Source organism: Orbicella franksi, chromosome 14 (assembly GCF_964199315.1).
Source record: "Orbicella franksi chromosome 14, jaOrbFran1.1, whole genome shotgun sequence".
In the NCBI taxonomy this organism is placed as follows: domain Eukaryota; kingdom Metazoa; phylum Cnidaria; class Anthozoa; order Scleractinia; family Merulinidae; genus Orbicella; species Orbicella franksi.
This window is the reverse complement of record NC_138158.1, coordinates 2,326,264-2,342,716: the sequence shown is the minus strand read 5'-3', so window position 1 is coordinate 2,342,716 and position 16,453 is coordinate 2,326,264. Positions and strand designations below refer to the sequence as shown.

At 40.9% G+C, this 16,453-nt stretch overlaps 1 protein-coding gene across 1 annotated transcript; it reads right to left on the bottom strand.

Moving 5' to 3' along the window:
- Nucleotides 1–538: 538 nt before the first annotated feature.
- On the bottom strand, nt 539–16,398 carry LOC145467933 (proton channel OtopLc-like). The gene has a single exon (XM_081451570.1). The coding sequence runs from the start codon at nt 16,206–16,208 to the stop codon at nt 14,358–14,360; it is 1,851 nt and encodes a 616-aa protein (XP_081307696.1). The 5' UTR covers nt 16,209–16,398; the 3' UTR covers nt 539–14,357.
- Between the last annotated feature and the right edge of the window lie 55 nt (nt 16,399–16,453).

Genomic DNA, 16,453 nt, shown 5'->3' with positions numbered 1-16,453 from the left:
CTGTAATCGTAAGGTTCGAGATTTTGCTCCGGCTTTCCGGTCCCGAAAAGTTTCCGCGGCTTTCGAGAAACGGGCCCCTGAATTCTTTTCGCGACTTTGAGAGAAGCCTATTAAATGCTAATAAGCTATCTTGCACAAACGCATGAAATGTTAACTAGTATGGGTGCACGTGTCTCGCGCGAGAGCGAAAACTCAGTCGCGCGCGGCGTATTACTTGTTAGTTTGAAAAATGTCTAACTTATCGCTAAATAATCATTTTTCTGCTCAGAAGTTGCGCTGACTTAACAATCATCCTTGAAAAGGTGGAGGACGCGAAAACCACCTTTGCTTTTGAATTTCAATCAAAGGCTTTGTCAAAGTTAAACTGCTTCTGCGAGATTTTGTTGAACGGAAAAGTTGAAGCACATTCTAAAATAATCGACCAAAGACAAAAAATGCCTTAATGTAAATGTTAGATGCTATCAAGGGTTTGTAAACCAATGACACCAATTAGTAATCAACATCCAAGACTTAACTAAGTGTAGGTGTAGATGAGACTTGAGATGAGACCAGTGCGAACGAGGGGGAAGCTTAATTTTACGGTATCGTATTTTTAATGAACTGCACCAAAGGAAATTTTAAGAGGCTGTTACAAGCAAAAACCGCCTGTAAGAGCACAAGAAAGTAAAACAAACAGATAATTACCAGAATAGATAGCGATTACATTTTATCTTCATAATGATAAAGAATAGTTTAAGAAATATTAAGTGATTGTCACAACATATGGCAAGATATGGCGCCAACTCTCTCTTGATAGCTTAATTTCACTTTTTCCTTCTTCCTCAGAAGTTACATTGATAGGTTGTGGAAATCCTCTTCAACTGAAGCTTCTACAACTGAATATGCTTCATCTAAGTTCATTATGGTGTATGATTACTGGTTTGATGGTCTATCATAAATAATCTATCTACAACTTTTGTTACAACCTCTGCAAGATGTATATTTATAGTATTTATGCTCAAACTAGTGTCTTTTAGTGTTTTATAGTCCTAGCATTTATGCAATTTGTATACATGTTAGGGCCTACGTCAGCTTCTGTTTTTTACTGATATGTTTATTTTTCCATTGAAGAGATTAAATCGCTATTTTTTGCGGTATCAATGACATTATGGCTCTCTCGGGTATTTCGCCCATTCATCAAATTTTCATACGTATAATCACTCTGTCTGCGCCCGTCCGTGTGTTTTCAGTCCGTCCGTTCATCAGGCAGTCATTCAGTCATTTCGTGTGTCTGTCTATTTGTCCGTTCGTCCAGTCGTCAGTCAGTCCATCTTTCCGTTTGTCCGACAGCCAGTCAGTCAGTCCACCCGTCCGTCCGTCAGTCAGTCAGTCCGTCAGTCAGTCTGTCAGTCTGTCAGTCAGTCAGTCAGTCAGTCTGTCAGTCGGTCAGTCTGTTAATCTGTCAGTCTGTCAGTCAGTCTGTCAGTCAGTCTGTCGTCAGTCTGTCAGTCAGTCTGTCAGTCAGTCTGTCAGTCAGTCTGTCAGTCAGTCTGTCAGTCAGTCTGTCAGTCAGTCAGTCAGTCAGTCAGTCAGTCTGTCAGTCTGTCAGTCGGTCAGTCAGTTAATCTGTCAGTCTGTCAGTCAGTCTTGACCGGAACTGTCGTGACTGCGTAGCGTTACAACCGGATGTCATATTTAGTTCTTAGATGATTAAAGATGATTGACAAGTGAAATTGTAATAAGAGACAAGTATTGTGAAATAGGTTGAAAGGGGAGAGACACGAACACAACGCAAACAACACGAGGATTGAGAGAGAAACTATTTTGTATTATTTTCGTTTCGTTTTGTCATTAAACCCGGGAATTGTTCACAACATCGAGAGTCCTTTGTGTACCGTACAACTTCGGGACAGTCTGTCAGTCAGTTAGTTACTTGGTCAGTTTGACGACCTCACTCAGTTAGGGAACTAGTTTGTGATCGTTAGTAAGCCAATTAGGTAGATAGTTGTTTTTTTGTTTGTCGATCAGTAAGCATCTTTTTATGTATATTGTACCTGTGTTTTTTTGATCTCCGGACAGCAGTATCGCATATCACAGCTTTCTGTCACTTCTTGCCATGCTTACAGCTATCACCAAACTTAGAATTGTCAATTCTATGATCGCGCTCAATTTCTCTCAAGTAAATGTGCCAGTCAAGTAAATGTGCTAAAAAAGACGTTTGAACGAGTGTCAAAGTTAAAAATCAGTTAGTTATCAGCTCATCTGTAGTTCCTAAGTCTGCTGGTTTTTCTATTTTCGCATGTCTCAGCCAGAAAGAATTCGTTGATATGAGTGATATGTCCGCTATTTAGTTGTATCTTAGCGATGAATATGTACGTTGTTTGTGGCATAATTTACCTGTTTCGTTGTTCCTGTTTATTAGCTTTTGTGCAGATTTTTTCTTTGGCAGCTTAGCGTTTGTCGGGCTGTTGTTTGTCTTGTCTCTCTACCTATCTGTCTGTCTCTCTGTCTCTCTGTCTGTCTGTATGTCAGTCAATTGCGTCAGTCGGACTGTCTTAGATCCATGTGTAGGTCCAATGTGTCTCAGACTGCTATTAGGTCTGCCGTCTTCCAGTCAAGTTGTTTTAGGTCTATCATTAGGTCGGACTGTACGTTGCGAGTAAGTGTAGTGTATCCCAGACCTGCTATCAGGTCTATCTGGTGGTCTTAAGTGACTATTAGACGGTTGTGCCCACTCCTCCAGACAGGCAGTAAGCACTGTACGATTGTCAGTCAGTTATAGCTGCTGAAGTGTCATTTTGTTCCTATGACCTTTTTTTGGCACTTTGGCAAGGTATCTGTTGTTTCTGTGCTTATCGTCGTCAGTGACTGGTTGGTTTTTTTATTGATTAGGCGTATTCTTAACAGGTCGTTATTTTCTTCACGAGTAAGTTGACGTATCTCTGTTCTTTGCTCCGATTAGTTCTCGTAATCAGTAGCAGTTAGTACCGTTTGTTACCAGTCATCTGCTGCTCTTACTTTTCTGTTTCGTTCTTTTTCTACGGTATTTTGCTATTTTGTTTCCTTGTCGTTCTTACTTTCGTACCGTATTTTGCTCAACTCGATATTTTGTCACTGTTCGTTTGTTTAAATATTGGCTCGTTTGTTTAATTTCTTCAGTTGAATTACACTTGCGGTCAACGTGCCTGCCCTTTCATTTCAATCAGGCATCAGTTCACCCCGTCGGAAGTCATTAAGACAAGCTGTCTGTTTTCAGGTCAGTCCAAGTCAGTTTATCTGTCAGTGATCAGTCAATCATTTAAACCGCAAGAGGCTCAGTCAATCATTAAATCAATCATTCAATCAGTCACGGTAATTACTTACTAATTAGTTGGTCCGTTGGCAGTCGGTCAGTCCCTCATTCAGCCAGTCAGTCAGTCTGTCTGTCTGTCAGTCAGTCAGTCAGTCGGTCGGTCAGTCAGTCAGTCAGTCAGTCGGTTCTAGTAGTTTGTCAGACAGTTAGTCAGTCAGTCAGTCAGTCAGTCGGTCAGTTTGTCAGTCAGTCAGTTTGTCAGTCAGTCAGTTTGTCAGTCAGTCAGTTTGTCAGTCAGTCAGTTTGTCAGTCGGTCAGTTTGTCAGTCAGTCAGTCAATTAGTCAGTCAGTCAATCCGTCAGTCACTCCGTCACTCGGTTATTCAGTCGATCAGTCAGTCGTCAGTCAGTTAATTACTTGCTAGTTAGTAGTTAGTGGGTCCGTTTGTCTGTCAGTTATTCAGTCACTCCGTCACTCGCGAATTTTTCGGGCTTTAATTTCACAGCTACTTAAGTTGTGTGTATAACTGCGATGATCAATGTCTAGTCAGTCAGTCAGTCAGTCAGACATTTTGTCAATCAGTCACTCTGTCAACCAGTCACTCAGTCAGTCAGATGTCAAACAGTCGATAAAAGTTATCGAGTCACTTATGCTTTGATATCTTTGCGACCACTCCTTCGATACTCAAATACTAGAAGTTACGAAATGACCGCAAACTTATACCAGTACAACTTGAAATCAAGGATAGAGATTTCAAAATTAGGTGTCAATGTTCAAATTGATGAAAGGTTGTTACTTTTCCGAGGTTTACGAACCCTTCCAATCATGCGAGAATTAATTCTGCGCGTGCTCTGTATGTCTTTTTCTGTAGTTTCTGAAACATTCGGAAGTTTCTGTTTGTTTAGTTAGTTTATGAATTAGTCAACACAGTTTGTTCAGACATCCAAATGATCTATCCAGACAAAACACTCAGTCCTGTAGATCAGGTAGACTACGAATATTAATAAGTAAAAATTAAACAGGATTAACTTCATGACCATTCAGACTATCACTTTCAAATCAAGAATTTTTCTTTGATCAGTTTGTCTAGTAAGCAAATAGGCCGTTTAATTGTTTAGTCAGGCATTCAGTGGTCAGTTTGTAAGGTCTGTCAGACGTTTTTGCGTCAGTCAGTTGCATGGTCTGTCGGGCATCAAGTTAATCAGTTGGTTGTCCGTTTCTCTATATTTTTGCCTGTCTCTCTGCCTGTCATTTTGCCTGCTAGCTGTTCTGCGCGCAGATTGTCACCCTTTCGGTAAGCTTAGTCATTCAGTCAGTCATTCATTGAGTTAGTCACTCAATCGGTCGGTCTGTCAATTAGCCATTCAGTCAGTCAATCAATCAGTCATTCGGTCAATCGGTTAGTCAGTTAATCTGTCAGTAAGTCAGTCAGCCAGTCGGTCAGTCAGTCAACAGTCAGTAAGTTAGTCAGTTAGTCAGTTAGCCAGTCTGTCAGTCATTCAGTCAGTCAGTTAATTACTCAGTTAATCAGCAGTCAGTCAGTAGTCAGTAGTCAGTAGTCCGTAGTCAGTTGTCAGTCGGTCAGTCAGTCAGCCGTCAGTCAGACAGTCAGCCAGTCAGTCAGTCAGCCAGCCAGTCAATCAGTCAGTCAGAAGTCAGTCAGTCCGTCAGTCACTCTGTCACTAAATTATTCAGTCAAACAGTCGTCAGTCAGATGTGTGTCAGTAGTCAGTTGGTCAATAAGTCAGCCAGTCATCTTTCAAACGGTCGGTTGCCAATTCACTCAGGCGATTTCGAGTTGATTTATTAGTGACATGGGGTGAAAGAACTGAGTGTGGAAATGTCAAATGCAATTGACGAATTTCACGTGAACGTACGAAATCACTGAGACCAAATTCAATAAGTCAGTCGGGTTGCTGCTCAGTAAGGCCGTCAATCAAGTATTAGCATATCTTCTAGAAATTTTAATTTAAAAATGGGTTAAAAGGTCTGCAGTCGGACTATCTGACTGTGTCGCATCATGATTTGATGATGATAATGATAATGATGATGATGATGATGATACATCAGTCTGAATCACTTGATGGGTTTGTCAGATTTTCAGTTAAACGGATGAAAAACGGCCCTCGTAAATGGCCTTTTATTTAATCAGTTGATCAGTCGACTATTTACAGAATACTTAGCTTACTTAGTCCATCAACTCACTTAGGCATTACAATTTAGTTTAAGTCTGTTTGGTCGCAAATAGTCGTCAGCCATTCTGTCAGTTCTCCTTTAGTAATATGTCTGATATGTAAGTCATAGTCAAATGATCGACCACTCAGTTGTTAGTATTAACGTATACGTCAGTCATTCGCGAATCAGTAACATATATCACTTTCACACTCGTGCAACGTTTCTCAGTTTTAGACCGGTAGATCCTGAGCAAAATATACGAGAAGCGCAAGAAGAGCCTGTAAAAATAATCAGAGGATTTGTACATGTTTGCGCTACGTACATTTGTCTCCTAGTGACTGTTGAAAAAACGAAAATCACAGGAATAACCTCTTCCCAATCAGAAAAAGCGAAGATAACGCATGCGCCAATCAGAGCTTAACACAGACACGGGCGCCAAGCACGAGGAAATGCTCAGAACCAGTCACCTGATTGGCTAGAAAGAGACACGGATCACCCTGATTGGTTGGTTGAGGTTGAGGTAAGTTGAACGAGATCATATCCAAAATCAAAGCAAATGTGTAACTACAAATTTAATGACAATTAAGGTAATTCCTCTGAAATAAAAGTGGCAATAGATTTTTCTTCAAACTTTGTCCACTAAATATTTATCATATGATAACTTCAATTTTGAAATTAAAAAACGGGGGTGCCCATGCTCATTAAGGAGCAGTGAGGCATTGAAAATGCCCCATTTTGGCATTATTAAATGCTTATTAGAAGAACGCATTCCCAGTAATTGTAACATCTTTGTGAGCCCGGACTCATAAGAACACGCATTAAACAACAGTCAATACATTGTGTCGGACACAAATAAACGTTTTAAGTTTGATTCAGACAGAAAGCTAAATCCTTGGTTAAAAATTTGAACCAAATTTCTTGACGTGGTTTCCGACTGCCAAATAGAAAAGACCACCGTGTATCTGCTATTTTTCTTATTTATTCAATTTTCAGCAATAGAAATTAGATCAGTCTTTTCTCACGCAAAGCTTATGATTAGTTGATTACGATGAGTGGAAAACAAATTGGGGTGCCCGTGCTCGTTGGTGAGTTAGAGCCATTTTTCAACTGACAGAGCTCAATATCAAGGCAAATCCGTCATGTTTTCAATATGCGCGTGCACGGGCGCGCGCTAATGACGCCATAAATTATGCGCAGTAAGGATGCGCAATGCAAATGTGAGGAATGACCTAAAATGAATACCGTATAGTTAGTTTAGTCTTAGTTTAGCAGTAATTTTGTCTGTGGCGGCTATGTCAATCAGTCAAACAGTTGTTAAGTCCATTGGACAGTCAATAACTGATTCGTGAAGTACGTTTTGCGAATATAGGATAAATAAATGAACTATGTCTAATCCCTCTATAGAGTGGTCAGTTATTGTTAGTGGGTACATGTGGTAATTCTGTTTTGTGCTGAAGTTTTCATTCTAACAGGCCCTTATCACGAAAGTCAGTAATCAGTCAGTTTATCAAACAGGCCTTTTGCACTGTCGATACCGTCGGTCACTGGCCGGTAATGTTGGTCGATCAATCAGTTCTAGGTAAAAAATATATATATGTTCAGTTTGTCAGTTTTATGTAAATGGAACGTCCAAAGTTGGTGCAAACAATGGTTGAAATCGAGACACAAGCCTGTAACTCGGTGTCTGTCTGTCAGTCTGTCTGTCGGTCAGTCAATCTGTCTGTCTGTCTGTCTGTGTACATTACACAGTCAGTCCAGTGATTTAAAGTTGTCACATGGTTATTTTCCGTCCAGTTGTCTGTCTGCCTAGCTGTCTGTATGTCCCTATTTGTTTGTCACAGTCTATGTCAGTCTGATTTCAGTACGTTTGTGTCTAGTGAAACTGAGTAATTCCGTCCGTCAGGGAGTCAACGTTTGTCGTCAAGTGTAAAAGTATTTTAGTGAATCTTACATACACGTCGATAATTTTAAGTATTTATGGAGTGCGTAATTTGTCGGTCGATTTCAGCCTTATTGTTGGACCTCATGTCCGCAAGTTAATCAGTTCAATAGACGGTCAGTCATATAGTTGTTTGTTTAGTGCGTCTTTAAAGTTAATAGTCTGTCTGCCTATCTACTGTCCGTCCTTCCGTCAGTCAGTTATTCTTCACGTCTTTGTACTGCAATTGAACGTTTTATGAAATGCCAGCTTTATGATGAAAGACTTCAGTCAATTTAACATAATTGTCGACAATGCGGTATGTATACGAGTTCATGATCTTATGACTTGACCGGTTTCATTGTGAGACCCTTTGCATGAAGCTGTGTGAACGTTATCAATTCTGCGTCTGACGTTTCTGTTGCGAACAGTTCAATTCAGCTGGGCAGTAACTAAGTACATCATGTAAGAATCAGTTAGTTGAAATTTACGTAAAATAAAACGTTGTATAGTCACTGAGTGACTCAAGCGTTTCGTTGCCGTTAACTTGTCCTCTGTATCAGTTAGACAGTAGAGTAAGTCCTTCAGTTTGCCACTTATCCACATCATGCGATTACATTGGTATGGTGCGTGTATCTCTGTGTGTTCGTGTATCTGTGCGTGTCTGTTTGTCTGTCTGTTTGTCTGTCTGTCTGTCTGTCTGTCTACCAGTAAGTCTGTATGTGTCTAGGTCGGTCTTTCTGTCTGACAGTCTGTCTATCGGTCAGTGTTTCTTTCCGTCCGTCATTTTGTGTCTGTCTGTCTGTCTGTCTGACAATCCGTCTATCTGTCAGTGTATCTTCCCATTCACCCTTTTTTCTTTCTGTTGGTGTGTTTCTCTGCGTCCGCCATTTTGTGTGTCTGGCGGTCCGTCCTTCTCTCAGTGTTTCTTTCTATTCGTCATTTTGTCTGTCTGTCTGTTTCTGTGCGTCCGTCGTTTTGTGTACCTGACAGTCAGTCTATCTGTCAGTATTTCTTTCTATTCGTCATTTTGTCTGTCTGTCTGTCTGTCTGTCTGTTTCTGTTCGTCCGTCATTTTGTGTACCTTACAGTCGGTCCATTTGTCAGTGTCCCTTTCTATTCGTCAGTTTGTCTGTCTGTCTCTCTGTTTCCGTGCGTCCGTAATTTTGTCTGTCTGACATTCCGTCTATCTGTCAGTGTTTCTGTCCATTCAACAATTTTTTTCTCTCTGTTTTTCTGGTTGGCTGGATGTGTCTGTATGACCCAATTTTAAAATATGTCTTTTGATTGATGGCAGTCACATATATTGGTACTCAGGTTTCATATAAAATATTTAGAATTCAGTCAGTAAATCTTTCTGTAGTCTTTTCAGTTGCTTGTTTTAATTTCTCAGAGTGGTCCTAAGTCCAACATCAAGCTTTAGATACATTTTTATCGTAGTTGTTTTACACCTCTCGCCTCGTTCGTCTGTCTGTCTGTCTGTCTGTCTTTGCCTTTCTCTGTCATTTTGTCAGTCTATAATTTAGTCGTTCAGGTGGCTTTTATTTTGTTTCCAAACACTTATTGTGTCAGTCAGTCTGCAGTTTGTAGGCTGTTCATCGGTCGTAAGTTCAATGAGATTTTTATGAGTTATCTTCGGGCTATGAATTAACTATCTACACAGCTCTTGGGATCAGTTTAATAAAAAAAAATAGTACATCAAAACTTTGGTAATGCAGTCAGTCTAGAAAGTGAGTCTGCGAGTCAGTCACAATAAGTCAGTCAATCAGTCAGTCAGGCAGTGAGTGAGTCCGGGAGACAGTCAGTCAGTCACTCAGTCACTCAGTCAGTCACAGTAAGTCAGTCGATCAGTCAGTCAGGCAGTGAGTGAGCCAGGCTGGAGTGAGTCAGTCAGTAGGGAGTTTAAGTAGTAACCACGACGGCGACACCGGGAACAACGTCGAGTGAAAAATGAATATATACTTTGCCTACGAATCTCGTTATACTCTAATGTCATTTACTTTGTTTCTTTTTGTCAAAAATATGGAACATAAGGTTAAATTCCAAATAGAAATTTAACAAATTAGCCGACGTGGTTCACGTTCTCCAGACAACGCCGAATTTGGTTATTTCACGTTGTTGTATTACAGAGAATCGCTAAGACATGTATGAAGAATTATGATGCACGGTACGGCCATTGCTCTGCTCATTAAATCTCTTGTTTAGTGTCCTTCCCATTGCCGTTATGCTTTTCTTAAACTCCCTATTCAGTCTGTCAGTCAGTTGGTCAGAAAGCAAGTCCGTCAGTCCGTCAGTCAGTCATTCAGTCTAGAAAGTCAATCAGCTACTCAGACAGCGAAGCCGTAAGTCAGTCAGTCAGTCTGTAAGTTGGCCAGTCATTTAGTCAGTCATTCAGTCTGTCTGTCAGTCAGCTAGTTAGTGACTCATAGTAGGCAGTGAGTCACAGTCAGTACATCTGTCATGCAGTCAGTCACAGTAGGTGAGTCCGTCAGCCAGATAGTGAGTCCGCCACTCAGTTAGGCATTCCGTCCACCATACAGTCAGGCGGTCAGATATTCAGTCATGAAGGGATTAAAATAAGGGAAAGTTAATAAACGCGACGTTTTGTCATTAAACAGCTCAAGCGCTCGAGCGTCAGCCTTATGTCTTACCTGGTCGTCAATTCAGTCAGTTAGCTATTCCTGTGTCCATTAATCTGTGTGTTAGTCAGTTAGTGAATCCATTCAGTAAGTCAGTCAGTTACTCAGTTTCAAAGTCAGTCAGTTAGTTAGTCATTTCACACAGCTGGCAATTTAACCAGTCAGTCAGTCAGTCAGTTAGTCAGTCAGTCAATCAGTTAGTCAGACAGTCAGTCAGTTAGTCAGTCAGTCAGTCAGTGAAACAGTTAGTCAGTTAGTCAGTTAGTCAGTCACAGTCAGTCAGTCAGTTAGTCAGTCAGTCAGTCAGTTAGTCAGTCAGTCAGTAAGTCAGTCAGTCAGTCAGTAAGTCAGTCAGTCAGTCCGTCAGACAGTCAGAATGTTGGTTTGTAAGTTTTTAAGATCGTCAGTTAGTACTTGTTAAGTATGAATGTTTGAGCGACTGTCTGACTTCTAGCCCGTCGGTCGATAAATCAGGCAGACCGTCAATCACCCAGTCAGTCAGTCAGTCAGTCAGTCAGACAATCGATCAGTCATTCAGTCCGTCAGTCAGTGAGTCAATAGGTCACTCAGTTAGTCATTCAGTCAGTCAGACAGGTGATGTCATTCTAACAAACAGTCAGTCAGTCAGTCAGTAATTTAGTCAAATCAGTCAGTCCGTCATTTAATCAGTCAGTTAGTCAGTCAGTAGGTCAGTCAGTCAGTCAGTCCGGCAGTCAGTGAGTACGTCAGTTAGTCGGTCGGTCAGAGAGTCAATCGGTCAATGGTGTCAACCAAACAAACATCAGTCAGTCAGTCAGTTAGTCAGTCAATAAGTAATATCCTCATTCGATTACTTTAGTACTCATTATAAAGTCAACTGGATTTTCATCGGAGGGTCATATCGTCAGTCACTGAATTACCCATTTAGTTGTTAAGTCAAACAACCATTAAGTCCGTTAGTAAAGTTCGTTCAGTCACTCTTGTAGTCCATCAGTAAGAAGTTCAGGAAGGGAGTAGTTAGAATAGTATTTTGGTTTCACTTTTGACTGTTGTCTAGTTTGTCTTGTGCAAGTTGACTTTGTGATTCAGTCGGTCGTTCAGTAATTGCATGGTTAAGTCTATTACAGGTTGCTCTCTTTAATGAAGTCACTCTGAATTCTCTGTGTTAGAAAAAGGTTAGAGCATCAGTGAATACAACAATCGGTGTGTCGGTTTGTTATTTTGTCAGTTTGTTACGCTTTTATAGTAAGAGAAAACCTTCACTCAGTCAGTATGGTTAGTTACAGTAAGACAGCACACACCTGAAGTAAGTGGGTGTGTGTCTGTGATAATAATGATAATAATCAGTAATCTATCAGTGTGACTGTCTTTCCCGGCCTCTTGAATCTGTCTGTCTGTCTGTCTGTCCGTCAGTTAGTGAGTCTGTCTCACAGTCGTTCGATCTGAATGCCGTATCAGCCAAATGCCTTTATTCATCGATTTAAGAAACGTTTAAGCTAGTTAACAGGTTAACCCATCGTTTTCTCAACTTCAGTGATGTAAAGCTCAGTCGGGTAGTCATTAATAGCGTTATCAGCGTACACAGGAGATACCCAGTAGTCAGTATTAAGTTAAGTCACGGTGAGACAGTCACGCAAGTGTTAGCTTCTGTAGTTATCAAAAGATTGTCACAGCAGTCAGTGTATGTAGTACAGTTCAGTAAGCGTAAAGTAGGTAGATGTTCAGCATTGTATGTATGTTAATCATTCGTTTTGTCAGATTCAGTTCGTTCGGTCAACAGCTTTTTTAAGTGCTTATCCCCAGAGCCCGGTTGTTAAACAAAGCGAGATCAGCTGAAGCCAGTAATCCAGGATTTATGCCAATTTGAAAATTAGAAATAAAGACTTCTGTTTGAGTTGTCATTTGACTACTACCAAACTATAATTTAAAACTAGTCATAAAAATCTCTTTTAAACAAGAGGAAAGAAACCTGGGCTAACCTTTAATCCAAGATTAGCTTTCAATCTCCTTTCAAACAGCCGGGCATGTAGGGCAGACGGTCAGTCATTAAGTTCATTATTCACTGCGCTAATTCGTCTATTCGTCGATAAGCCAGTTAGGCAGATAGGCAGCTGGCCAGTCAATCAACCAGTTTACATGGAGTAGATCAGTCGATCGTTAGTTAGTTTGTCTATATGATTAGTTCAGTTTACTCATTGTGGAGTGAGTCGGTTGGTCGGTTGGTTTTAAACAGTGGGCTAGTTAGTCCTTGAATACATTCAGTAAGCCAGCCTATTATTGAGCGGCCGAGACCGTCGGTCAGCCATGCCAGCAGACAGACAGTCTGTCAGACGGTCAGTTAGTCAGAAGGTCAGTCTGTCAGACAGTCAGTCTGTAGTTGGTGGGTCAAGCCAGTCGTTCCGTCAGTTAATCAATATGTCTGGCTGTCGGTCGGTCGGTTGACTACATAGTCCAGAAGCAAGTCAACTTGGTTGGTCTGTCAGTTAGCCTGGTCAGTCAGGCATCTAGTTATTCAGTCAGATAGTCATCAACTTGTTGATTTGATCAGCGGTCTTTTAGTCTCTAGCATAATACTCAATCATTCAGTCAATCAGTACACCAGCCTGTGTCAGCGTGTCTGTCTGTCTGCTTGTCACACAGTTATGATCAGTCCTTAAATATCCTTGTCAAGTGGGCAATGTATATATCGCGTCAGTTATTAGCAACCAGTCGTGTGGTCATATTGTTGTCTGTGTCTGTCTTGAAGTCGGCCGGCTAATCTCAATAATTTACTCTTTAACGTTTGTGAAAAGATATTTTGTATGAAGTGACATCTGCGAACCCTCTTCAGCTGTTTGTAAAGTCAAAACGTCTGTCCTAAGTCAGTCAGTCATTCCAGTTGTAAGTCAGTCTCTATAGAGTTTCTTTTTAGATAATGAAGTGTTCATTGCTGTTATGACGCAGCTATGGCTAGTGCAACTGTTGTTTCCGGAACATTTTTGTTACAAAACGATTCTAAAGCTTTATCATTCCTAGAGAAAATAGCGTCTCCGAAATTTTTCGCTCAAAAGAAAAACTGATTAATTTTACCGAGTATATCCATAGATATTTACAGATTAATCGCTTTATCGTCAAAACAATATGGAAAATATCTTACCCTACGTAGTCACTTGCCTTATCGCACGGTAAATACGTTACGTCGGCTGAAAATAAGTCTTAAAATATGAATTATAAACTCAGTGCACATGAGTAAGGTATAAATAAAAGGTAAAAATACCATGCTACAAGTATAAATGATCCTCACTAAAATTTACCGAAAAGATTTAGAACTACAAAATCGCCAATTTGACAGCGTATCTATCTTGCCTTAAATTATCCAAGGGGAAATCATCGCCCTCCTGAGCGAATAAAATCAGTTATTGTTGAAAATGGTTTCTGAAACCTAGAATAAATACTTGAAAATATATACATGAATTAGCTTTAAGCGTTTTTTGGTTGATAATATAACATAACAAAATTTGAACGAGATTAGCAATCTTGGTTAGTAATCTTTAAAAAAAAACACTGGCATAAAGAAATGAGCTTTGAATTGTCTAGTAAATAAAGACCTGGAATATAAAACGATTTTCATTCTTTTCGTTTCCACGCAAAGCTGTAATATTCAAGGCTAGGAGAGACCTCTTGCCAAACTTAGCTAGACGGTTTTGCCGAATATGACTTGTGAAACAAATTTCCCATGCAAAATTACTTCTTATATATAGCGTAAACGTGATTGTGTGAAACAACCTCGTTCCCAGGGTCTCTCGTCTTCCCTAGGCGGGAAGACAAGAGACCCTGGGAACGAGAGACGGCTGTGTTAGCTTCCAAGACCTCGAGGTTTTATGCTTGGAAAACGAGAAAGATTCTGTTGAACAAAAAGACCACGAGAATGAATTTTTTCATGAGTGACCCAGACGTCCATGATAGTGGAAATTTTCTCAGTCTATCAAACTGCTTATTGAATAAAAAGTCTATAGTCGCTACTTTGTTCATTTTTTTCTTGAAACTAGAAATGATTTTGAGTTGTATACGTGCCGAGTAAGTTGACGATTTGCAGTAGATAGATCATGAAAGATATGAAAGATTTCCACTAACATGAGCCGGGATTACAGATGAAGGAACGAGTACCGTTTTTGAACCAATCTTCGTTGAAACACTCGGAAATTTTTCGGATTATTATTATCCAATCAAAATCTAGAGCGAACGTTGACGTGTTCTCCGAGAACAATCACGTCAGTATTACGAAATGAGATTACGTCATGTTGCCTAGCAACAGCTGACAGGGACTGCTCTCTCAGTCAAAATCTTGCCCTCAAAAGGTGCCTGTTCCTTAACTACATTAAGACTAATGATTTTTCTAGCTTAAATTATTTACTCTAAAGCAAGACCAAACCTCAAACAGGCAAGCTGCAGAATGAAAGCGGAAGAAAATGCATAAAGGATAAGCTAAGGTAGTTATTGCTCTCCACGAAGTCTCACCGTAAAACACCGTCTGAATTGGTGTGGTCGCAAAGTTGCGCATTTCGAAGAACGAATCCTGCGCCCATAGTGCCACGTTCGTGGTCAGCAGAAACAGCGTTCCTTGTCGGACGATATTCGCTCCCAGTTCCTTGAGCGGTCTGAAGCGAAGTGCTTTTATGAGAGCCGTGGCTTGCAGCATGGCTTGAAAAAGAATCAGAGTTGATTTAGCGAGGGAGAAGTCTGAAGCGTAACGGTGATTCCTGATTTCGGCGATGGCGGCGGTGAGGCATAAACCCGCGTAAAGAAACATTCCAGTGAAAGATACGATTAACAGCGTGTCATCCGCTCCGAAAGGATACCAGGTGAATTTTTGATTCATCAAACAACGCAACACCACCCAGCAGGCAACACACATAAACACCAGCAATATTATTTGATAAAGATAATAAAACTTCAGCGCGTTTATGGAGTCGCGGTCAACCCACAGCAATCCAACTGCGAGAAGCAAAACGATCGAGAACAAAAGGCCTATTAAAAGGCCTGGGTCCGAGCTAGGGATGGCGTGTAGGCGAAGTGTATCCTGGTTCTCGACACATGATTGACATATCGATGAATTTGACATGGCTCTGTTTAGCGAGAAACGGCTGGAAAATCTTCCACTGGACACGGAATCCCTTGACGGAGTAGTAGCCTCGCAGGTTCCATACCCGTGATCGTGTTCAAATTTCTCTAATCGTTCGCTAAGATTATCCGTAGTCGTATTAAAATCCGAGAGCTCGTCATAGATATAAATATCTTGCGGGTCGGGATCGAGATCCCGCATCCCGCTCCACATGGTGTACAAGATGCCACCCGCAATTAGCGAATATTCCATCGTAAACGGATATAAATAAGGTTCGGACGCCTCCCAAATCTTTTTCATAGAGTAGTGATTTGCAAAGCAAGCGTTCTCTTCGCGTGTGCTTAAATCTTCGAGTGTTCTACGCGTACTAAAGATGCTTTTTGAATGGCTAAAAAGCGCGCGAAACCACAGGCACACGTTGGTGCCAAGTATGTGGAAAAGTACAAGTCGAATGCTTGGTGATTTGTGGAGGGTGGCCGTGGCAAATTTGCGTAAAAATAGAATTTGCGCAAAGATGAAAACAGCCTTAAAAATTGAGAAAAATAGGCTGGATAAGTTCGAAGAGCATTCAATATAAAAAGTAATATGAAGAAGATCCATAACACAGCTTCCCGCGCCAAAAACATAGGCTCCAGCCATGAGAGGTCTGTGTGAGTGAGGCGAGGGTGTGATAAAATCCACGGTCTTACGATCGCTTTGTTTACAGAAGATGTAGCAGATCCACAGAAGCGCTGGGCAAATGCAAGTGATAAGAAATCCATCAATGTGATCGGCTGTAACGCCTGAGTCGGCTTTGGAGTCATCTTGGAGCCATTTAGAAAGATTGAACACCACCCCTGCTGTTGTCAGACAAATCAGATACAATAAACTTGCGATTTTTCCATCTCCTTTGACTCCGTCGTCTGGCAGTATCGGTTCAAGAACGTACATGAGAGAAGTGACGATGACTCGAAGAAACTTTCTTTTTTCTTCATTTTTTGGTTCTTCTTTTGGCTGGATGTTTCCCACGACTTTTTTCTCGTAGAGTGGGTAAGTTTCTTTCTCGCACCGCATGGTGTTTAGTTGTTTTAAAGGTTGTTGAACATCGAAGCCAGGAGCCAAGCGGCCGTTTGTTTCTTCCTTCATGACGTCATGACGCTAAAGCAAAACACCCGGTGGATTTCTGTGAATCTTTTCATCAACAAGGCTTTCTTATTGGACAGTTCATGAGCTCATTGATCAGGAATCATCATTACTTCATGGACCACTGGCTCATTAAAGTTGGATTGGTTTCTGTTGTCACTCGGCAGCCAATCAGCAGCCGCGGTTGAGGTCATGGATCAGTAGAGCGATAAACTCATGAGCTTTAAGTGTAAAGCACTTCAGTCTTC

Coding starts and splice junctions, on each gene's coding strand:
- LOC145467933 (XM_081451570.1), bottom strand. CDS start 16,208: ATGAAGGAAGAAACAAACGGCCGCTTGGCTCCTGGCTTCGATGTTCAA.